Source organism: Varanus komodoensis, unplaced genomic scaffold (assembly GCF_004798865.1).
Source record: "Varanus komodoensis strain SLA01 unplaced genomic scaffold, ASM479886v1 scaffold48, whole genome shotgun sequence".
NCBI classification, from domain to species: Eukaryota; Metazoa; Chordata; class Lepidosauria; order Squamata; family Varanidae; genus Varanus; species Varanus komodoensis.
Window position 1 is genome coordinate 1,810,312 of NW_025336059.1, and position 24,623 is coordinate 1,834,934.

General features: G+C 53.6%; 1 protein-coding gene across 4 annotated transcripts in view; it reads right to left on the reverse strand.

The window, feature by feature from the left end:
• SAMD11 (sterile alpha motif domain containing 11) overlaps window positions 1-24,623 on the reverse strand; it is a 205,223-nt gene that overhangs the window by 73,462 nt on the left and 107,138 nt on the right. For 3 of the 4 annotated variants that reach the window (XM_044445287.1, XM_044445286.1, XM_044445284.1), the window contains exon 4: window positions 18,311-18,361. The exons of the other annotated variant lie outside the window; for it this stretch is intronic. In XM_044445287.1, coding sequence (XP_044301222.1) covers window positions 18,311-18,361 — 51 coding nt within the window. The remainder of the gene's footprint in view (window positions 1-18,310; window positions 18,362-24,623) is intronic. 4 annotated transcript variants of the gene reach the window in all.

A 24,623-nucleotide genomic window follows, 5' to 3' on the forward strand; every position in this document is an offset into this window, starting at 1 on the left:
CGGCAGAAATGCGGAAATTTTGCAGGAATGAGAAGCAGATTTATACATGGTAGGAGGGTGAGTTCTATTTAGTTTTGGCGCTCAAAGGCTCCTGGTCTTAGAATTGTTCGGTTCCAACTGTGATTTGGTGGATCTAAAAAACCAAAAGCAATGCAGATCCTCCAACCTTGCAGCCTTCCCACCACTGCCCAGACAGCATGCAGAAGGGCAGAGCAGGGGACTGGCGAAGAGGAAAGCAAGCATGTTCAAATACGGAAGTTCCCTGATTTCAGCAATGTCGTCTTAGCTGGAAAGGCAGGCCGCTAGCTGACTGCCCCCGTGGCTCGTAAGCATCTTGTTCCAGCAGAGGAGGAGATGTGCAGACCTGGGGGGACCTCTTTTCCAAGCAACCCCGAATGCGGAGGGCTCGCGGCACCTGCCTACAGCAGTCCTGACCCCTTTGAGCTTTCTCTTCTCCCCTCCATGTTCCAAGGAATGCAAGGGCAGGGGGAGGGGCGGGATGGCCACCATAAAGGGTTAAGGCAAAAAGGGTTCCATACTCACACAAACCACCAGCAGCCTAGCTCTGCGTGTTGGCGTGGCACGTTAACATGCCTGCCGGGATGCTGCCTCCGTGGAGACCACCCTACCCTGGGATGGCCAGGACCCCTGGAAGGACACGCTATCTGCCAAAGGCCAAGCTCTGCTCCCTCTTTAAATAGACCCCCCCCCCCGGCACTGCTTCCCCACCACCCAGCTTGGACCAGAAGGGCCGCGAGGGCTCTGGCGAGTCCATCCAGAGTGAGAAACCGGGGGGGGGGGGGGAATGCACACGCTAATCTCTAGCTGGCGCTTGGCTTAATCAGATAAAGTTTATGACAGAAAAGTCATCAGACAGAGGTGCTGTCGATGGGCGTCTGGCCCTGGATTTTCACAGACCCTTTCCTCCCCCACCGGGCCACTCTGCTCTGCTGAACGTGACCTCACTTGGAGCCGCTGCCCGAGTTGCCAGAGGGCTACCTGGTTCATTCACCTGAGTCACTGCTTTAGGAAACCGCTCAGGTGAGGAATGCCACCAGACTGCGCTCCGCTCCGCTCCCCAGTCCGGCCCTTGCCCGCCCCCACCAGCAAAGCCACCACCAGCAATTTGCAGGCTTATCCTAACCTAGATGCCACCTTCGAGGTGCATTATGCAAAATATTTGCAAAGGAGTTTAGGGGATTAATTTGAGGCGATTATCGGTTCCTCTTAATCGTGCAAATCAATATCCCTGGACACTGGGGACAGAGGACAGAGAAAAGCTGCCGTCAGCACAACGGGCAAGACGTGTGTGCGTGTGCAGGCAAGACGGGAACGTCAGGGAACTCAAGAGGCTTGTGACGACCTGCTGCTCAGGCCGCGTGGAAGTTCCCTCTGGCTCTTGCTGCCTTCCTGGCCATGGGCTGCAGGAGCCAAAGGAGCCACGGTCTGAAGTTCTCAGAAGGCGCCGTTCCTTAAACCGGACGAGGGTTGGCTCTGCTTAGTCTGAACTTGACTAGGACCAGTGGTGGGGAAGATGTGGCCCTCCATATGCTGGACTACAATGTCCATTAGCCCTGTCCAACATAGGCAGCGATGAGGGGAAGGGCAAATCTTATGCTGTCTTGGAGGGCACACCGTGGCCTCCTTTATGCACAGAGGAGCTGTTTATACAGAGACATGTGCAGGTGGGGATCATACGGGGGAACATGTGCTCCCCCATGCATGAGGGGGGGCATCAGCCTTTCCCTCGAACACCAGAGGCTGGAGGAGAGGTGGCTGCATGCAGGTGCCAGGGTCAACCCGGGACTGAGAAGGACCCAGGTGCAAAATCCTGAGAGGCCACCGTCAAGTAGGGCCGGTGAGGCGGCTTTGTGGACTGTCGCTCTGCCTTGATAATCGGCAAGCCACTGAGCTCAGAACCACGGCAAATGGAACCCAACGTTACTGTGGGGTAGTGTCCGTGGGTCAGTGGCACAGCACCAGGGGCCAGGCCTGGGTCTCTCTGAGTGGGGCTGAGATGGACCCCCGTGTGACACCTTGGGGAGCGGCCGACTGGCCAGCCAAGGGTCTGGTGCAGCACACGGTCATTTTGAGGGTAAGCCAGCAAGCCTGCACATAATGGAAGGGCCCCCGAGTGACGGTGAGCCTGAAGGGAAAGCAGCCTCTCCCCCAGGCCTCCCCCCCCCACCACCCTCTCCTCCCTCGCTGGCTCCAGGTTTCGGGAGGGTCTTGGGCAAGGCCCCTTCAAACAGCCCCCTCCCGCAGGGTCTCTCTCTCCTCAGGGCTGTAGTCACCAGCTGCAGTTATGGTTCCTTCGCTGCTTTCCCCTCATTGCTACCACTTGCTTGCTTGATGGGCAGAGATGAGATACAGGGGGCCAGCAGCTTGCAGTGGGGAAGACGAAGAGCTCATGGGGGGGGGCTGTTAGGGACCCCCTGGAAGATGCCCCCAACCATACCAGTCCCACTTTTTCCTTTTGAACAACACCAGGTTGGGTGGCTCCTTTACAGAGGCAATTCCAAACCCACCCGCCCTTTATCAAACACACACACACACGCGCGCACACACAATCAGATTAGCTGTCTGATCCCTTCTAACAGCATAATATTATATTTTTAAAAAATGGATTAGAGGGAAAGAGGGAGGGAGGGAGAGATCTCCAGAGAGGTTGCGAAGGAGACAGATAATCTCCTAAAAGACTGAAGGTTGCCAGAACCATTTTCGATTTGTGCAGGTTTCCTCCCACTGCCTCACCTTCGCTAATTAATGCTTTGGAAGTTTTCCACTGTTGACTGAACAGAGAAGAAAGGCAGGCTAGACTACAGAAGGAACATACTCTCCCTCCTCCTTCCTTTCCTTTCACACACGTACCCAGGTATGCCCCACATCTAATCATTTAAACGATAATAGGCGGCTTGTTGGGTCTTTTAAACCGCCTCAGAAACAGGTGAAAATCGAGCACCCTGCAAGAAAATGCTACAGCGTGGAGGGCCCCCATTTTAGGGTTCTGGCCAGTTCAAAATGGAGCCCTCTTTGGAGACGGCCCATTGCCTCCCCTGCTGCCCCAGAGACACAGAATTCTGTGGCTGGTGCCCACGCTGGGTTCTCACTGGGCTATTTTCGGGTTGCCCTCTCCTTGGATTTTTTTGGCAGATTATTTCTGTGCGAGCTTCTGAAAATCAACCTGCTGACACCTCCCACTGAGAGCGGATGGTGTTGTTATGGCTATAAAAGGACTGGAACTCTGCAAATGTGTTTGGGAAAGAAGCAGTAGTTTAATGTTTAAACATTGAGGACTCAGGTGTGCATAGATAGGACCCTCCATGACTTAGAAATCCTGTTTCCCATAATGTAATAGATGGCTATGGACACTTTACGGGGAGAAGAATTCCTAAGGAAAGCCCTTGGCTACGGAGAAATGCGAAGGATATCCGTAGACTCAAACACACATTCAAAGGCAGACTTGGTCCTGGTGCTGTATCCTTGTTTCAAAGTGTTGCCTTGAGCCAAATAGGCATGGAAGGTTTTTGCATGGCTTCAAAAGCCTGTAAAGCCTGCTTGACCATGTGGAGATGCTAAGGGGTGTGTGTGCGTGGTGTGGATAGGGGTCTGGGAAGAGGCCTGGGAAGCTTTCTTTTAAAAACCGCAACTGCTGTTTCCGGACTTAATGCAGTGAGCAATTTTAAAGTGCCGACGTTTGTGACCGTTCCTATAGCCACCCCCCCACCCCCCCAAGGAAAGTCCAAAAGTGATTTCTGTCAATAAACCTGTAGCAACCCTTTCCCCCTCCACCAGTGGCAGCCCTCACACTTTAACTGCCCATTTTAGACCAAGAGACACTGAAAACTTTACGCTGCAACAAGGAAAAATATACTGTTGCCAGGGAAATTCCGTTCCCTCCCCACCTCAGCTCCCGTGGAGATCCCAGCTAAAGTCAAGGGGGACTGGGGAAGCTGAAGGGTGTGGCAGGGAGATTAGCAAGCCTGCTAATTAAAAAAGAGCATGGGCAGCATCCCTGCAGGCCCCTGCTCTGCTCCTCCAGTTGCTCACACGTCCCAGGGCTGTATCTCAGCTCCTGATTGTTAAGTTTGTGTATCGGGAACGATAACCAGAAACCACTGCGACCAGGGGTTAATAAGTGGGAGCAGTTCCTACTGCCTGGCACAGGCATTAAGTGCAGCCACAGAGATGTGTTAGGTTAATTGCTGTGAGAAACCTGTAGGGTCTCTGTGAAAGTAGGAAATCGCCAGCTACCAGGCGCTGTGAAAGTTAATTGGGAGAGCTGGGCCTTCTCTCCCCCTCCTCGTCTCCCAGGGAAAGGGAGTCGCATGCATTCACTGACAGACCCTGCAGCAGAGGGAGAGAGGAACTGGGTCGAATCCACGGCGAGCAGCGCGTTCCCGTTGGGCCTTCCACGTGGACCCGTGCAAGGTGGCCAAGGGGCCAGGGCCCCAGAAGCGGCGCCTGCTGCATCAGGAAGCCCTGGGACCAAAGAGGCGCCCGAAAGCTTTCTTCCCGCTTGTCTCTTGCCTTTGCACGTACATGTTGCAACTCTGCATTCGGTCAACGGCATACCAACTTGGATTCATGTGTTTTTTCTCCTGCCAAGATCTCCTGCTCAAGATATGTGAGGTGCCTTGGCTCGACCGGGGTTCCGGACTGTTGGCAAGTAAAACCATCTCCAAGAAGTTCAGAGCAGCTCACAAGTTCATTTAAGAAAGCTCATTTAAAGCTCATTTAAGAAAGGTGCAGACGAGCTGGAAAGCACTCAGAAGGCGGCAACGGAAACAAAGCCCTGTGAGGAGAGACTGAACAAACCAGACACGTGTGGCCTTGAGACTGAGGGGAGACAGGAGGCTGTCGCAAAGAGGAAGGACAGGATCTCTTCTTGATCATCCCGGAGTGCAGGACCCAAAATGATGGGCGCAAGTTACAAGCAGCCAGATTCTGCCCAGGCATCAGACAGATTGCCTGGCTGTTAGAGCAGTACGGCAGTGGGACCAGTTACCTGGGCAGGTTCAGGGCTCTCCCGCAATGGAGGCATTCAGGATGCACCTGGGCAGCCACCTTCCAGTCAGGGATGCTTTAACTACCTGGAGTCCTGCACCCTGCAGGGGGTGGGAGTCCACCGCCTTCTGGCCCCTTCCAACTGTACTGCTCCACGATTCCATGAACTGGAGAGCTCAGCCGTAACGAAACACAAGCACAGTTGTCCATATGTGTCTTTCGAATGCCCCAATTAATCTATTTTCTACATTTAATGGGACTAATAGTTCGTTTGCCTTCCCTCAAAAGGCCGACTGTCCTAATCCATCCTCCATAATGGCAAGATAATGATTCACAGTGGCAATGCTATAGCTCTGTAGCTTTCGGGAAACAGATCTCAAGAGGCTATATAAGCGCGAGATGACCTCTGCGCAGAAAGATAACCTCAGCCAACCACTTTGGAAGGAAAAATGCAGCCAGGTGTTTCGATTGTCTTACAGAACCTCCCGAGTGAGCTAACACACTCTCTTGCACGCACACACACCGGTCTCTCACAACACGTATGCCTTATTCAAACGGAGAAAGGAGAAAAGGCGCCCACACCAGAGTCGTCGTCTCCTGCGTTTCTGCTGCCCTGATCGTCCGAAAAGGAGTGCCTCCATGGCTCCCCATACAAAGGAGAAAGCAAAAAAAAATCCCATGGAACCAATATGGAACCAAGCCAAGCCTCCTCCTCCTCATCATCATCTAAAATGGATTTTAATTAGTTGCCGCAAGTACTGGCATTTAGGAGTTTTAAACTATTTTACTGTGTAAGAACGGGGGGGGGGTTGTTTCTTTCTTTGGTGCAACTGTCTTGAGATTCTGTAATCATTTGATGATATATACAAATTGTAAATAAAATAAATAAATAAGACGAGAAATGTTCCACCCACTCCGTAAAAAGACTATCAGCCACACACCAGTTCAATTATCATGCTTCCCCCAAAGAATCCCGGGAATTCTAAGCTGAGCGGGAGCGCTGAACCCCTGACAGAAAGGCGGTTGAGCTCCCTGGAGGAGAGAGAACAGCTGCTTTAAGCGGCATTTTTATTTCTGCAAATCACACACCTTTGGTTGTTGAAGGTGTATGAGGGGCATCTCATAAGATGTCTCCATGTGAAATGATACTTTTCCAAGTAGCCAGGTCACCCGAGTCCCAGTCCAGCACTCCACCACTACATCACTCCGGATCCCTTCCTGTCTAGATTCAGACTGGCTGTTTGGTTACTCTGAGAACGCTCCTATTCCTTGCTTTCACTCATTAGCGCTCAGTCGCATCTTTAATGGTGGGATGTTTGAAATGTCTGATGGACCGAGACCATTAACCCAAAAATAAACCACTGCCAGGATGTGTCCAAAAGAGACTGCTAGACTCTGGTAGGGATAAGACCCAAATGTGAGAACTCGTAGCTGCTTTCTGTGCATGTCCGTGAGCGATGGAAATTATACATACGGAAAAAGAAGACAGACTAGCAGGAGGAGAATCGGTCAATTTTCCTGCTGCTTGCTCCCCATTTTTTGAAAAGTTCAACTGCTTTCTCTCTTGAATAGACACAACTTTGCAAATGCTGGAAAAATCTTGAAAAACAAATTGCAGGGCATCCTTTCCTATCTGCGTGGTCAAACTTCCAGCACAGGAAGGACTCCGGCGGTTAAGCTTGCCAGGTGGCAACACTAACTTCGCCTAAGAGGCTGGACTACCAAGGGATTCAAACGCAGACGTTACAGAACAAGGTAACTCAAAGCTCTAGACCTGGATGGACAAATGTCAGTTTCAATTCAAGCTTTTTGGAAATCTCAAGTTCCTTCTGTCCCAAACATGAAGACAACTCTGAAATTTGGTAGACTCTTCTCAAAAATAGGCTGAAACAAAATCTTCAGTCATTACTAATTCCAAAGCTGAACTTCTGGCAGGAATGATAGCCAGCTGTCACTTGGGCCAGACAGATTTATCAGTTCTAAATTCTCAAAAAATTCCCATTTGTCCAATTTTCACACGCATTTTTGTGTGCTTTTCTTTCAATACTAGCCAAAAATGCCTAGTACACTTTTGCAATGTTTTCCCCTAATAAAATGCATTTAAAGTACAAAATCGGGTCAGTTTGCACCAAAATCCAAAACAAAACAGTTTATCTCCCCTCCTTGCCCACTGCAATTCTTAGGACCTGAGAGTCAGGGCTGAGGGTGGCTGCCACGGAGTCTAAAGCTGGAGGATAAAACGCTGCTGTGAGAAGAGCAGCAGGGTTGCTCCGCTGAGCCAACTCATCTGGCCTCTGGCAGATGGTCCCCAAGATCAGACTAGGCGCTTCAAGCCAGAGGGAGGAGACAGAGCTAATTGAGGGGAGATTCTGGATCCGGATGATGGCAAGGATGCTAGCCCAAATATGTCGCCCCTCCCTGACTGTTGGAGTCTTCTGACCCATGGGCTGTTGCACCACCGGTCCACCAAGCCTTTGGTTTTGGCTTAGCTGAGGATGCGGGATAAGAGGCCCCTTGCCAAGGGCTGCTAAGGCACGATGGCCAACGTGCCACCTGCTGGGGAACGTGAGCAGGAAGGTGCCACTGCACTCACGTCCTCCACTTGGCTGCCCTACAGCAGTGGGTACAGGAAGCTGCATTAGACCAAGCAAGGTGCATCCAAGCCAGTGCTGTCAACAGTGACTGGCAGCAACCGTTCACCAGGATTTCGTGACAGGCATTCTTTCAGTCCCACCTGGAGATGCGCAGGATTGAACCTAGAACATCCTGTATGCTAAACAGATGCTCTACCGCTGCCCCATACCTCTTCCCTTTACTAATAAAGATTCTAGTCCTCATGCTTCTGAATCATGGGTTGAGATTCAGCAAGAACACCGGAAGTTACCTTGCACTATAGCAAACCCTGGCTCCATCCAGCCAACCCTGGATCCATCCTGACTCTTCAGGGATTCAAGCAGGAGTTCTTCCAGTCCTACCTGGCGATACTGGGAATTGGACTTCAGACCTTCTGCACAGAAAAGCAGAGGAGCTACTACTGAGCCAGAGGCCTCCGCTGAGACTGGAGTGGGGCTTCCACTCTAGTGGCAACATCTCCAACATGGTGTTGGTGGACCTCTCCGTCAGGGATCCACAAACCCCCTGGGTTTAACTGGCAGGCTGTGGAGCATCCGGCTGCCCTGCCAGGTCGAGACCTCATCCAATGTCTAAAATTACCTCCCTGCACCACGGGGCCCAACATGTGGGTGACTGCTCTGCTCAGGTGCTCTCCTTCACCTGCTCAGAAAAATGTGCAGCCCATGTCGAACAGGCTCCTCCAAAGCATTTGCAACCGTGCCCAAGCCTGACACTTCCTGGGAGGTTTGCGGGGAAAGAACAAAAGCCCAGAAAGATAACAAGAAATAAAACACCACAGAAAAGCACTGCTTTAAAAGGGAGGGAGAAAGAACAACTTTTGCTCATCTTGCCATCTCTTAACGATCCTTCCGCCGCTGCAGGGATCGTATTAAATTTCCTGGATCGATACAGTCGCCATAAACCTGTCTCGACCCTCTGCCCTTCCTTAACATATAAAATAAAATCCAATATGCAAAATGGGGAGCAGTTGTGGCAGCGACAGCGGCAGCTGCACAGACCGGCCTGAAGAGCCAAAAAGACACTCGGAACAGAGACGGAAGCATCCGCCTGCCCCCTCCCGTGTGGCCAACGGCTACGGGAAAGGGGACAGACTCCCGATCCCTTCCAAAGGCATCAGCTAAGCACCAAACCAACGTGAAGTCCGACTGCCCAAACTGCATCAGCTCTTTTGTGTGGTGCAGACAGTGGCAAAAAGCAGCCCCCTGCAGTCTCCCAGAGAGGCCGTGCCATCCCTCCCCTCAAAATCTGGCAGGATCCCCCCGGATTTCTTTTTCCACATCAATCGGCACCTGGAACGTCTCCGTAGCCCCACAGTAGCTCCAGAGGCTGGAGCAGGAGGAGGGTTACGACCTTTTCTGATCCTCCACACCTGCATTTCTGGCACCCACGAGCGGGGGAATCTGCTGATGTCGCCCAAGGATGCCTGACTCCTTGGAGAACATCCTTGGAGAGGTGGAGCCCTCCATCCATCTACAAGGCTGCAAACATTGTTATTTCGACCTCCCGCTGTTGCTGCTATCTCCGTTTTATTGTGTGCTGCCTAGAGGCCTGTGGACCAGGGCATGCGCAGGAGTGGGAGAAATGGAAAGCGCCCCAGGCCTTCCCCCAGCCCTGCTCTTTCCCTTCTCTTCCCATCCATGGGTGGTGCTACTGCCTGCCCAGGGCAAAGGGCTGGGATGGGTGGACCAGTGCAACGCGCGCCTTCCCTTTTTGAGAGGTTACTTGTCCCTTGCCCACCCCCTGTGGGGGGAGCCTTTTTGCGGTGGTTCCCAGGACTGGTTCTCACCCTTCCGAACGCGTCTGCAGCCCCCAAAGTTGGCTAAACCCCTTTGAAGGCTACAAATCACCCCCCGCCGCCGCCGCCGCCGCCTTCTGGTCTCCGGTCCAATGCCAGTACCACGCCATGCGCATCTGTGCAAAAGCAGAGCTTCTTGCCAGAGTTTTTAAAGGGAAAGGAAACTAGGAGGTGAAAGAATCGTACGTCACACATTGTCCAGAAACGGAGGCGATGCATCTGTCGGAGCCACCTAAATGAGAGTGAACACCAAGGGACGTGGCACAGGCGTGTAAATCAGCCCGAGACTGCGCCAAAAGAAAAATAATGATCTTTTTATGGATGCCATTAAAAAAGGGAACCCCGGCCTGCTCTATAAATACTGCTGCATAGACACGCCACCGCCTGAACTGCCTTATTTAACAGATGCTGGCGCGTAACCTCTGAGCTGTATGAAAACTCAAGGACGGTTTGACTGGTATCAGGGTTGCTTGTTTGTGCCTGTGTGTGTTGGGGAGCAGTTTTAAACTGTAAAGGTGAATTTTATCTTAGCCAGGATCTGACCTAGGCATTCCCAGAAGCCGGAAAGTTTGCAAGAAAAGCCACTGCAAGCTGCAAAGTGGCAGAACTTAAGGACCAGATTCCTGGGCACAAACCTCAAACATTAAGGCTTTAAGACTGCCCTTGAGGGAAGAATTGTTTGTATTTCAATCCATTGGAATTCTCCCAGGTCCCCCCAGACCTTTTTTTTAGTGCGAGTTTAAGTATATGATGGAACTGCAAAGAAGGAGTTACTCCAGATAGAAGTTACAGTCCAAAATATTTGGAAGTCCAGAGGCTGCCTGCCCTGGTTTAAAGAGTATGGCTTTTACAACTCCAAGTAATATAATTACTTGGCAGCTATGGTCAAAATACCACCAAAGATAAATACTGAAACAAATTTGTGGGTTCCTCTTTGGACGAAATACCTGAGAAATGCTAAAGGAGGACAAAAACGTTTCGGAAAAAGTAGTTGTTTTAGTAACTTTTCCTGCTACCACTCTTCCTCCAAAGTGGGATTCCAGCAATTGTTTTGTCATTGAATTTCATGAGACAAAATTCAATATAAGCTTGGAGGCTTCTCTTCTGGCAAAACCTGGGAAGACCTCTCCATCTTTCTCTTTCATCTTGCATCTCCTTCAGGAAATTCAGAGCAGAGCAGGGGCCCTTCCAATTCCCCACCCTTCTCTTCACTAGCCTCACAATGTCAATTAGCCTGAAAGGGGCTGACCGTCACCCAGCAAGTTTTGTGGCTGAGATACCCCTAAACACAACGCCGTTGCACCACAGGGGCTCTCAGTTAGTAGCATTTACTCAAACCGGCTAGTAGTAGCATTTACTCTGCAGTGCAAGCCACACACTGGTAGCCCCAAATTCCTCGTCTTCACAGATCCTCACAGCGCAGTAGGAAAGGACTAGTCCATCCATCATATTCATCTGTTTAAAGGAAGCAGTTTCCCTGCTTGAGGATAAATTTGGCAAAGTTTGGCAAAAAGACAAGCAACCCGCTCGCAGTGACGGCATGGGCGGTCATGCAGGGGCGCATCTGGAAGCACGGGACTCATCCTGACGGTCTCCACAGCCACTCCACCGAGTGGAGTCTGTGCTAGCAGTATCCACCTCCCGTGGGAGAAGGCCCTTTATCCTTCACCGCCCACTCAAGTCCAAGCCACCCCAAATGATGTACCCGAGAACAAGACTTGAGAGGCTTTTCCTGGGCAAATGCATTCCTCCTCCACGCACCGCCAAGCCAGGGTGAGGACTGCCCCTCAGCTCCCACGCAGCTGCCACTCAGACGCCGCCGGCTCTCCTGCTGATAAAGGCGCTGGAAAGAAGTGCCGTTTCTCTGTCTCTGCAAGGCCCAGGCCGACTACAGCCCTGCAAGCAGGCAGAGACGGGGAACCCACTCGCCTGCACTCATGTATGGGGCCCCTTGCTGCAGGGCAGCCCTCCCTGCGTGGGGCCCTCAAGGTGCTTTGGACTCCAAATCTCACCATCTGCAGGCAGCACCGCCCCATCTGGAGGGTACCAGCTGGTGAATGCGAGCGTAGGCCAGAAGAAGCTGTGCCATATCGGCACTGCCTGCTCTGACTGGCAGCTGGTCTCTTGGGCCTCACTCAGATCTGGCACATGGGTGGAAACAGTTGAAAAACCCAGACTGGATGGGAACAGTGATCACTTCGGTCCTTTAAGCCAGCCCTGGCCGCTACCCCCGCAAGGCAGCGCCCGCTAGACTGCACCCCTCCTCACGAAGTGGAAGCCTCGAAAAGCCGGCGTGCTGAACCCCACGGCGCAATGCGCTGCTTCATGTGTGCTTCGCAACTACACGTAACGCTCGCAGCCGTTACTAAAGGCCAGATGCAACCTTCACGGCCAGGTAGGAGCTCCAGGCCTCCACAAGAAAGCAACACAACCACACTGGCTCTCTCACACCACAAAAACGGGCAACGAGGCGGAGGACACAGAAATGAAGGTAGGCGGCATGCAGGGTGTCTTCAAACTTTGCAGCATCTCTTATTTAACGCTGGAGCAAGATGAAAGAGGAAGAGGAGCTCTGCAGCCTCCCGTGCTCCACACTGCCTTTCCCCAGGCTGTCCTGAGCCTCTCGATAAAGACCATGTGCCGTTCTCCCCACTGGGCGCAAGCTCCCCCCGCCCCAGTTCAACACTGAAGCGCACTTGTGCGCTCAACAGCACGTTCCCTCTTTCTGCCTCTCACCCTCCCCTCTCACTGATTAGGCACTCGATTCGAAAGCTCGAGAGCCCTGAGCCAAATCCCTGAGTTGCTCATCTGCAGGTTTTATCCTCCCGGGGCTGCTCTGTCCGCCATCGACCAGTGCCGAGAGGTATTGGCCGCGCAGCGAGCGATTAGGAAGCTTTTGTCGTGCTGTGTGCCAGGCGATAAGCGTGCGGGGTGGGGCCGGGGTCTGGGTGAGGAGGAGGGAGGAAGGAAAGCGGGGCTCGGATCAGGTTGAGCCGTCAGCTTCTCGCCGATCGCCGTCCTTCCCTTTTGGCTGACTCAGAGGTCCCGGTTTTACCTGCCGGGGCTTTGGAGACGCTGACCTTGCCTGCCCATGCCAAGGCCTTCCCCACTTGCTGAGGCCTGTTATTTGCACAATCCACTGAGCAGGGGGGAGCGAGTCCTGTTGGCTGCACAAAGGCACGCAGTTATGGAAAAGGGCGACTGCTGCATCCCAGGCCGTGGTGCTCGCCTGGAGCAGGGAAGCCCTTGCTATTTGGCGCTTTCAGGTAGATTAAAATCGGTGGCTGAGGGCGGGTGGGAGCACGACAAGGGCTGACCGGACAAGGCACGATGCGGCCAACGCAGACAGTGGTTCTGCGCAACCATGAAAGGTTCTGGACTTAAAAGGTCTTGTGGAGAATCGCTATCATAGAATCGGACTGGAAAACACGGGGATATCGAAAACAAAATAGTGTCAAGCGCAGCGGCTGGAGGGGTGCATCAGGCATCCTCCGCGTGAGCTCCAGGCTGGAGTCCCGGGGAAGGCTCCCATGCAGCTCAGCCCCCCCCCTTACGCTGCGGAGGGCACTCCGTCGCCGCAAAAGGGCCCTCGGAGGGCCTGGATGCCCCTCTGATATCGGTCCCCGCGCGTCTCACCACCCAGGCTCCCTTGTTCTGCCCCCTCCCAAAGGGCCCTTGCCATCCTGAGGAGACAACAAGCAGACACCTTCCTTCCACTCTGGGCGCGCGAGGCAGGAGCAACCGCAGCGTCTCACCTCGACACCAAGAAACAGCGTGCAGAGCAACATGTCCTGGAGGTGGCGGGGGGCAAGGAGGTGAGGAGGAAGGTGGCCCCAACTGCCAAGGCTGTTTGTAAGGATGGTCAGCACGGAAAGCCACTTTACATGGGGCCCGAGCTTCAGGCAGGAGCCCTTCCGCCTGGCCCAGGGATGCTGGGGACCAAAGGCGGGGACCCGCTGCGTGCAAGGGAGCTTCTCCCCACTGAGCCACAGGGGCCCCTCAGCCCTGGCTGGCCCGGCCGTGGCTCCTGCTTCCCAAGGATTCTATTGAGCGAATGGGACCAGGAGGGAGGGAGGGGGAGAGAGGGCTCCTTGCCGCCGCTGGTTCCACGTTCCAGGCAGAAGGGACATTTCGTTCAAGGAAGCAGGGGGCCTTTTTAATTCGCAGGCGCACGCCAGCAAGGCGGGTCCTTCTTGCCCAAGTCGTGACGGACTCTCCCCCTCTCCGTCCCCTGCTGTCTATCTCCATTGGCTTGCCCGACATGACCGCTACCGGCGCCTATAAATCTTCCCTCTCGACATCCATCAAGCACCTCCATTATCGATCATTCCCTGGCCACGGCACGATGCAGCTATTAATACAAAGACTCGCCGGCGACAGCATGAGAGACGAGCTGAAAAGCCCTGAACGGGGTGCCCCGGCAGATCTCGAGCCCAAGCAGTGCCTGGATTCCTGGGGAAATTTATTGGGTGTTCTTCTTCCCCTCAAAGAGATTGCTTGTAGTAAGTGGACCACACTTTCTTGAAAAACAGCCTGGCCGCACCTCGCCACTCCCCTCAGTTTGCAGACGGGGAGCTGGATTGAGAGTGCCTGGGCGGAACTCTCAATTTTCACAGACCCCAAAAGATTTGGGCTGCTTCAGAGACTTCCCGAGAAATGGCTTGTTCATGCGCATCTCATTATGGGGCAGGGGAACAGAAACAGGACAGGACACCCTCATGCATGTCTAATCCCTTGGTGCGTTCTCATTCCCGCTGCTATCCTTCTTCCTTATTGGAGCAAGTTCAGACATCACCCTGGAGTCCAGCAGTGCCCGGGGCAGCTGAGGAACCCCGTGGTGCGAACAGAGGAAGCACCAAGCCCACCGAAAACAGCACTGAAATCTAGCAACAACCACGTCCGTGTATGGATGGAACACAACGCAATATGCACACAAACACTGGATAACACCCAGATGGTGTGGACACTCCGTTCTAATTCTGCTCACAGCGAACAGTTTACAGGTGAAATACATGCAGGCCAGAAGATAAACAACAGTTGCAAGGGCAATCGCAGCCGGGGGGTTTTGAATCTATCAGCAATGTATAAATTATTGGGAGTCAGGAACCCTTGCTGATCTACTGATCGCCCAAAGATCTATCAGTAGACCCCAAATTACCTTCTACCTGCCACTAGTCCAAATGAACCAGAGAAAGAGAGAGAACATGAGCGAGCAAGCTATAATTTCGGGGTTTTCCAGGGACAAAGCATAACCCTCATACCAGAAGAGCTGCACTGCAGTTGTAACACAAGAAAAAGAGAAGAGGAGCAACACGAACATTCGCATGAAATTAAAACCGGGTCCCATCTTGAAAAAATGGAATTAAAGGAGCAGGAAAAAGCCTGACCATTTCCAGAAGGCACTAATACACAGAAGCTTCTCAGAGGAAAAGCCTGTGTGGAAAGGCTGAAAAGCACACAGACCTCTCCAAAGGACACCAGAGGCTACTTTTTGTAATGCAAAAATACCTTCTGAATTAAGCAAGAGTGCCAGCCTATTTGTCACTCACTCATCGGCTCCAAACAGGCATGTCTCCAAAGAAAATGTGTGTGCACTGGCAGAGGCCACCGTCCTCGCCACCTTCAGATGACTGGCTCTTTTGACAGGAGGTTTGGTCGCCAGACGTTTCCTTGTTTCTGTTGGCCCAGGCTACGGGAACGACGACTGGTGTGGAGGGCTGGGTGACTGGCAGGAGATACCAAGATTATCTGTTTTGTTTTCTTTTAATATCTTTGCTGAAGAATGTTTAAGAATCATCAAGAGAGAATCAAGCCACTGGATGAAGTCTCGAGTAGCCAAGTGTGAGCATACCAGAGATATGTGAACAAACTTATGCTACTGAATAGCTTCCATAGAACTGGTTCGGGGTTAAAGGGGGGGGGGGAAACAGGGGAAAGTTGCACTAATCCCATCTTGTTAGAGGTTATAGTGAGACACTGGGTGGGTTCTTCTGTCATGACAAACAAGGGTGACGGCTTTTCACCACTGGTGATCACACGCCATGTTTTCCCTGGGAGATGATCGCAAATCCATGGGGGATCCATTGTGCCCCCCTCACCCCAAGTCTTCCTATGCATCCCAGAAGCCCTTGAGAACAAAACCTCCTTCTCCATGTATTTCCCTTCTGACCTCAGATGCCTCACCCTGGCTGGTCAGGTGCAGTTTTGCAGAAGGGTCTCCCACTTCCGTCTCCTGGCTTTTCCTCCAACCAATCCAGTCCCCAAGGGGGCTTTCTTTCACTGAAGTAAACACTTTTGTTGTAACGTCTCCCTTTTCTCCCTGACAACTGAACAGGGCTGCAGACACAGCAGTCCGTCAACAGGTGCAAAGCAAGTGATGCTGTGTGTGTTGCTAGGAAGCTGTGGGTAGTAGAGACTGGATGCCTGGAATGGCCCCTTCTGTTGCTGCTCTTTCCACAGGACTCTATAGTATCTTCTCATCATCCAGTGACCCAGAAAGTTTTAAGAATCCTTGATTGTTTGAGCCAACACAGGATCGGTTGCTTCACACTTTGGGAACCCGTGTCTTATTGAACTAACTGGTTTAAGACCTCAGGAGAGGCAGGTAAGACAGGTATGGAGTCACGGGCAATCCATGCCACCACACCTGTCAGCCACTTCATCCACCGTGGATGCAACACAAAGCACCCCAAACAGGAAGAAAGCACAAGCTTGGGAGAACAGCTCCTTTCTCCCAGCGTTTGTTCACATGGTCGACTGTTCCCCATGACAGACCTCGATTCTAAAAGACACAATTCCTAATCATTCCCTTTGGACTCGCGGAACAGAAAACTAGGTGCCTTCAAGTCTGCCAGAGACACTGAGCTCCCTGAAGCATCAGGCCTTGGGATACTGGCTTGATTTTGAATCCTGACAGGCCTTTGCTTGAATATTTCTCTTTTCTTTTTTAAAGAGAGCTGGGGGGTGGGAGAAAAAGGAAGCCTGAAAGCACTTCGTTTACTGAGAGATTCTGAAGCTTAAAAAAAAAAGAAACAAAAAACAAAAGCATCTGAGAGAATGATGCATTTTTACAAAGGGATTGTCGCCACATGGAGCCGTTCCCTTTAAAAATAAAAAGGGAGAGACGCACTCAGAACCTGTACTAAAACATCAGCCGCACCAGCCCCACGTTAACTTCAAAGCGTGGAGGAGAAAGGATTACCTACCAGGCAGGGCCTCGGAGATTGCAATCTTTCCCCTTTCAGGGAAGGGAGTGCACGAGGAGGGGAAGGAGCTGGTTTTGGCGGGACCTGCTTGTACCTAATTAAGCATTCTTTCATCAAGGACAACACAGACAGTGACTCCAAGGTGACCAGACTGTGTGACTGGGCCGAGGGGTGGGGGGAAGACAGACTTGGAAAAGCAGATCAAAGGGGGAGGGGGGAGGCAGGCGGGCAGGTGAAGTCAAGTCAGGCTGTTCCCCGGGAGAGCCAGAAAACAAAAGCAAAACAAGCCCCCGGGCACACAAAAGGTGGCCTGCGCAATGCCGTGCAGGGCGGATGCACGTCACCTCTGGGAAGGGAGGTCACAGAAGCCGCACTGCTCTCCCGGAGTGGGGGCCACGCTCCGGAACCTGGAGAGGGGCTACCATGGAAGCAGAAATCCGGGGCGGTTTTGGCGGTGGGAAGAGGGCACATACTAGCCGGTGTGGCAGGCCGTGATTCCGCTGTGGCTTCCCTTTGGGAGGCGGGGAACCATTTCCCCCAAGAACGTATTTGTTGCTATCCTGCGTTTTTCCTGCAAGTTACCCAAGGCGGCTTCTGCACTCCTCCTCCTCCTCCCCGCCTTTCTGGCCTCACAATAACCCTGCGAGGTAGTTTGAGAGCAGTGACTGGGCCAGTGAGCCTCGTGGCTGAGCGAGGACTAGAACCTTGGTCTCCTGAGCCGGTCCGGCGCTCTAACCATTATGCCCCGCTGGCTCACCTTGCATAGCCCCAGATGTGCTGTTATCTGAACCGCCCGACAGCCACAGGTTTCGCCGCTTCAGGGAATGGGGAGCCGCAGGACTGAGGCGGCAGCAGGCCACCAGGGAGACGCCAGAGGGAAAAGATGCTGGGCCGCAATCCCCACCATTCCCGGCCAGCATGGGCATGGTAGGGACCCTCCATGGGGGATGATGGGAGGTGCAGTCCAATGCAACCGGGAAAGCTGCGCTCTGGCTTTGCCACATGACCTGCACATTGTATCCGCTCATTTGGTTGCCCAGACAAGCCCTGGCTAGGGGGGAGTTTCAGAATGAAGAGCATTTTCACTTCTTCCCACCAGAACGCTCAGAAGAAAGAAAGGAAACATCGAAATCACACAAATAGGGATTCTGGCCCCTACTCATCGTCAGGGGAGCGGAGGACAGAAGGACTCCCCCACCACAAAGCTGGAGGCAACACTTCGACCTCAGAAGGGGGAACCAGAAAGCCCACCCGTTCCCACCCCCCTTGCACGGAAAGAAACGAGTCAGCGGGTCTCCAAGCTGAGAAAGCAACTCTGGGGAGAGAGAAATCGGGGTGCTCCCATTTGCAGGGAGGGGAGGGGAGGGGTGCAGAGGCGCCGGAATACAAGCCAGCCCAAGAGGCTTCCAGCCACCTCCCCTCCCCTTCTAAAGCCCCCTTGCCAGACCGGCTAAAAATCCTCACGTGAGGACAGAAAGGGTTCCGCTGCACCTCTCGCCCTGCTGGCGTTAAGCACCGCAGGGCACCGGCCCAGAAAAGCCTCCGTGCCCCAAGGCGTCTGTCTCACGAGAGCACCGCACAGACCCCTACCCCACAACACCACTTCCGACACATCGTCACATTAAAAAAGGCTCGGCCTAGCATGCAAAGAACGGGCCAAAAGAGGTACCTGCAAGAGGTCTCACGGAAAGAGATGTTCAGATCCCAGTGTGCATGTATCCTGTTGAGAGAGGGGGGAAGAGAGAGAGAGAGAAAAACAGCTTTCAGTCGCAGGGGCCCGACATCACAACATAGCTTACAGAAGTGCACCTTCACCGCGCCCTCGTCTCAAACACAGCCAAGAAAAGCGGGTGAGCGACGCGTGGCCCTCCAGACCCTTTGGCCGGCGGCTCCCCTCGGCCTGCGCTGGCCCAACCAACGGCGAGGCCTGGCAGGGGTTCTAGGCCAACCTGTGCGGAGGGCCGAGTCCGCTTCCCCACCCCGGCCATGCGGCTGCAGGCCCTCTCCCACGCCCGTCGCATTAGAGCTGCGTTTCCGCTTCTACACAGACATGGACCCAGCGCTGGCTACCCTGTGAATGCCACTTACAAACACGCTTTCACACTTGGGTTTATTTCGGGTTTAAACTCTGGCCAGCCATTGTCGCAACATCCCCTAGTGAGTATGGCCAAAGGCACCTAAGGTTGGAGGCCCACAGCGAAAGAGGCAGTTCCAAAAGCCCAGCCTATTTTAGTAACTAGGCAAGCGGGAGAGGCAGATCAAGCTCCGATATTTGGGAGGTGGGGGGGCTTCGCGACGGCCGGGAAACACCCAGACAACTTGGGGTCCAGAGAAAGCGGGCACAGCCTTCTGAAGAGGCCTGGCCTGGATCCTGAAGTCTGACGTTCTGCACTCTTCCTCTACACCATGGATAAGGTGCGACTACCTGGATGGCAAAGGAGGAAATGAACCGTGCGGCGGGCAGAGCAGTCGCGCTGGAAAAGTGTGGCCCACAGCTGCACACGCAGGAGAAGGGAGGCGGAGGACGGCAGGCAGAGACGGCGCCTTGTGTAACGGGATGAACCGACAGGAAGCAGCAGCAGCAGCCTGGCACGCATTCAGGAAGCCCCACGCTGCTCTGCGCTGCGCGGCTCCCCCCAGCCCCCTCCCTCCAGCTGTAAATAAATCATTAGCCCTTTCCCCACCTCTGAAATTAATTCTGCACGTTCTGCCTGCGAGCAGGAGAGACGAGATTCCAGACAACAGGCAGCCTAAATTTAGACGCTGACAGGCAAGAGAGGATGCGATCGCCCTGCCACCGCGGTTGGCACCGGGTCCCGGGCAGCCCCCCCACGGTGCCTCGTCACCTGTCGTCTTGGAGAGCAGACGGACTCAGTATGTTGCAGGGAAGCCCAGGGCCTGCAGAGAGCCAGGATCAAGTCCCCAGGCTGCCAAGACATCCTTTGGTGCCTCAGCCTGGCTGGCCAACAGGGATCTTTCGCTACCCATCTGGGAAATCCGGGTAAAGCTGTGCCTCCGAGCCCTCTTGCACAGGAGTGGCAGGGAGATGGCTGACTTCTGCCTCTTGGTTTGCCCCTTCTCTGCCTCCAACCAGGTCGACGTCCAGATGGTGCCGGGAGAAGGGGCGGCAAGAGAGCGCTCACGTCCTCTCGCCCGCCAGCAAGCCAGCGGGAGCAGTGGCAGCCAGCGTCAAGGCAGGCGTAGTGGTGCCAACGGCCCACGGCAAGACGGGGCACCCTCCTCCCCACAGCCAGCTGCTTCTTCACCTGCCTCCAGCATGGACCTGACCAGGGTGCTGGCAAGAAGGGGAGCAGGTGGCGCGACTGCCTGCATGGTCCCTGGTCCCCACCTGGCAAACCGGCAAGTGGCAGCCATGGTGAGAAAGGGTAAGCCGCCAGCCCGGTTGCTGACTGAAGGAGAGCTCAGCCCCGGGCCTTAAAACCCAGGGGCCATGCGGCATCCACCCATCTGCTGACCTGGTCTCTATTTCTCTGCTCCACCAAGACCTTTGCAGCCTCCCAAGCCTCGTATTCCTTTGCCTCTGGGCCCCCAAGCGTGCAAAACCCGGCCCTGCAGGTCCTGGAGCTCAACCCTGCCCGGCCCACCAGGGTTCCCACCAGGCCCAGACGGCCCGCGTCCTCTGCAAGCAGCTTGCTGGGTGGTTTCCCAGCTTGTGCATGATTTTTGCTTTATTCCAAAGGTCGAAATGCCTCTCCAAAAGCTCAGCGGAATGTTTAAACTAGAATATCTGGGTATTTGGGGAGTCTTCAAGCATCGTTTTAACCTCTGGCCTCGCTCCCCACTGGAATGTGGCACCCCAAAGCCTCTCCAACATAGAATTGCCCCTTGGGCTAAAAGAAGTCCGAAATCCCTGCTGTACAGCAATGGCAGCATATAAGCAAACAAAACAACACCCCCCACCCTGCACACAGCGCCTTTCCAAGCCTTTAGCCCTACAATCAGATTGTGCATTATTTGCTGCTCCAATTTATTTATTTTCATTTTTTTGGTAAAGCTATCTCCAGAAAGTCATCCAGCATCTTAATGGGCCACCAGAGGAACTCCTGGCTCTCTCTCTGTTCCATTCGAAGCTGTTTCCCCACGAAGGTTTCACATGGCTCAGAAGCAAAGTCTGCTAGGCGCATCGCAGTGTTTGTGCGCAAGGGAGGGGAAACCGTTGCACAACAAAAAGCAGAGCGCATATTCATACCTTGGCAACTGCCGCTATCTGTGGAGCTGGATAATTAAGCACCCGTATTTAAACAAATGAATAGGTAAGAAATGAAATTAAATCCCAATTATCTTCTATCTCCTTCCTTCCTCCCCCCTCCCCCACCCCTTTTCTGGGCAGCTTAACCAAGCACTCGCTCTATGCTTTCCTAGTTTCTATGGTGTTATCTCCAATTAGATTTCTGGGGCTAATGTGCGTTTCGCTTTAGCGGGTTATTCATTCAATTGAAATCAAATTACTAATAATTTGCAAGCTATCAAGCTGCATGAGCTGCGTTTTTGGCTGGGCTAGAGGGGCAAGATGGCTTCTTATAAATTACTAATAATTAAAAAAGGGAGGTGTACGCCGAGCAAACGGTGCTAACGTGGCTGCCGATGCGCCTTTTCCCGCCGCGGCCTCCCCTGCTCTTCTGCTGATGGGCAATCAGTCACACAGAGTTTAATAAGGGACACCCAGATGGGTCCCTCAACAACCGGCGCAAACTGCTCCTCTGCGCTTGGGAGAGGCACGCAGGCGGGGGGGGTGGGGGGGGCTGGACGCAGCCCGGTCACATGTGGAAACGTGGCCTGTCAATGTTCTTACCCGTGGTGAGGAGCGAGGGATATGGGGCAGATATGCAGAAATCTAATACAGAGGGACTGAGAGCAAATTCCACGAACTCGCCTTGGGAAGAGGCACACAAGGCAGGGAGCAGAAACAGGGGGATTGGGAGCTGTGCCAAACAGCTGCAATCCGAGCCTGTCTTTTTCCCCTCCCCGGACTTCCCCAAAGGAAAGAAAAGCCTTTCTTAGGATCATTTTATGAGATCCGCATCAGTTTTAAGAGAGGAAAAGGCTGGAGTCCCCGCTCCCCAGCGGCTAGACCACCTCGGTTTGCCAGCCGGTGGAAGGCAAAGCTGCTACCGACGGACACGTTAATGCCAGGAACCCGCAAGGTCTCAAATCTTGTTACCTGCGGGCTCGGGCACTTTCTCTCGGCACTGCTGTGGCTGGCTTCCTGGCAGAGGGAGCTGCCAGCCCACTTCCACTTCGGCAGCGGGCAAGTGCCAAAGCAGACCAGCCTAAGAGCTCTGCTGGATCACGCCAAGACTTCCTCTTATCCAAATCCAGTCCGCACGGTGGCCCACCAGCTGTCCACAGGACACCGGAAGTGCCGCGGCCGCAGCCTCCTGCCCCTGTTCCCCAGCACCTGGCATACAAAGACCTTCTGCCTCTGAGACTGAAGGCAGCATATTGTCCTTCTGAGGAGGAAGCCAGCAGGTGGAAGTAGACCGGGCACCCATCTCCTTGCCCCAGTCTCTGCCTCTGGTCACACAGAGCAGGCAGGATGTTAGGTTGCTTAGGAACAGCTCCGCACAAAACACGCCTGACTTGAAGCAAGAGTTGGTGAAGGACATGCATGCAGGACGGGTCCATGAAAAATGATTGTCTGTAGAGGTAGCCCACCTTGACGGAGGTGAGATCTGAACTGTGTGATTTGCTCTGTGGTCATGTATTTCTCTCTCTCTCTCTCTCTCTCTCTCTCTCTCTCTCTCTCTCTATCTATCTTACACACACACACACACACACACACACACTCCTTCCTCAACTCATTTCTAGGAAGGGATTTCTCCAGCAGAGAGCCCCCACCCCTTTCCCCCATTGCCCACCAGCTATAGCACAATAAAGTAGCCATTTCCGCTCACTATCAAATCTAACTCCTCGTTAGACCGGCTGCCGCTTCCTGGAACTCTGCATCAACTCCAGTGCTCGTTTCCCAGATGGATCTTAAATGTATTTTATTTATTAGGGTGACAGTCATAATTATGAAGTGGCGGCGGCAGCAGGCAGCTGTGCCGGAGGAGGAAGTATGAGAACGGAGAAGCGCAGAGCCGGAGGGAAAGGCAAAAGTGGTACCGAAGAACATCTCCTGGCCTGCCTCCCTGGCTGGGTTCGGGAAGAACTCGGCCGGAAATGTGGGTCCTCAAATCGAAGATGTCTGGGAAAAGGCTCTTCTCCGTTCTCCTCTCCACCATCCCCAGCTGGCACCTCTCTATTAATTCCCACTGTCTGGTGCACATTTCCATAGGTAGATGCTTAAAACTCTCCAAGGGGTTTTTTGTTGGGGATGTGGAGAAATTCTGGTGTGTTGCCGTGCGGGTAACAACAACACTGCAGTGCAAAGGGCAGAGTGTCGGCCTGGGACCTGGAGTTCTAGTCCAACTTCGGGCCAGTTACCATCTTTCAACCTCACCCACCTGGCAAGGCTGTTGTGAGGATAAAATGGAGAAGAGGATTACGTTGGTTGCATGGGTTCCCCCCAAGAGGAAAGAGGCAGGACCCAAGTAAGATTACTTGAATAACGGCGCAAAGGTTTGCCTTTGAGGTTTCGTTTTCCTATTTCACTTGCATGTTTTAATTTTTTGTACAAAGTAGGATTTCTTTCTCTCCAGAAAACACCCACGCACAGCACTTACGAGACTCTGTGTGTCCTAGTGGTTAAGGGGGCTGGAACTGGGGAGACGCGGTTCTAGTTCCCAGCCAGCCATGAGGCTCACGGGGCCACTGGCCCAGTGACCGGCCTTCAGGGTAGCCTACTTTGCAGGGTTGTGTGGAGGAGAAAATGGAGAGGGGAAGATGAGATGCACTGCTTCGGGCTCTTCAGAGAAAAGGTGAAATATAAATGCAGCGTACAAATAATCGATTATTCTATCTCGTAGCTGATCCTCAGAAAACGTATCAAACGAGGAAGAACCACAGTTGTATTAACGGAACATACAACTTTACGGGGCAAACACAGACACCACCTGTCTCTTTCCTTGCCTCCCGCTGCAGCCTCCTTGGGCCAACCAAGGCAGCCTTCCTCTGGTCCTGGGATCAAGCTGCAGCATCCGGCGGCTGCCCATCTCCTGCCCCCGCACCGGCTCTCCTCTCAAACGAGGCCAGGCCCAGACATTCTGCTGCTCAAGGCAAAGGACGGTGCCCGCCCTCTATTCCACCTGTACAAACCGACCTGACAGGCACCTGGGGGAGGTACAGAAATCCCTGCTGCCTCTCAGCCTGTCCTACCGCCTCACAGGCTAGCTGAGGGGGCGCATGGAAGGCTCTGCGGTGCGCAGAGCCCTGCGCTGCCCCTCGCTCACCACTCCGCCCCGCTGCCAATGCTGCCCCCTTCTGCCCAGCGGCAGAGCCTGCCCTGCTGAAGCTCAGGCCTAGGCACCGCACCGCCTCTGCATTGGTAGTTTGTCCGGTGCTCTCTCCCTCTCTCACACTCCGTTTAGGGAAGGGGCCTATTTGTGCCCTTACAAAATTTGCGACTGCTATGCAGGGTACCCAATCCATTTTTCTTTGGTGCACACGGCCTTGTGAAAGAGCAACGCACAGGTTTTGGGCTTGAGGAATCTACTCTGCCTTTGCTGGAGTCACCCAATGGGACTGGTGCAAAAGACAAATGCTTAAAATGTATGAATTCAGAGCCCCTGTGTGGGTTTGGCGCACCAGAATCAAAGGGAGCGCACAGTGCTTCCCCCCAAGATTCCACTCCTGGCTGGGCCATCATCTCCTCAGTGAAGTTTAGGGCGGGGAAGGATCACAGGGATGGGAAGTGAAGATCTGGACAACAGATCCTGCTCTAACGCTAACACTGCTGTGAAAGTCAGAAGAACGGCGGGGCGGGGAGGAAGTTAATAAAAAGTTCCGATTTATTTAGCAACAGGGCGAGGGTGTCACAGCCATGCTGACATGCTGCCTTGGTGCCACGCTGCATCTCTTGG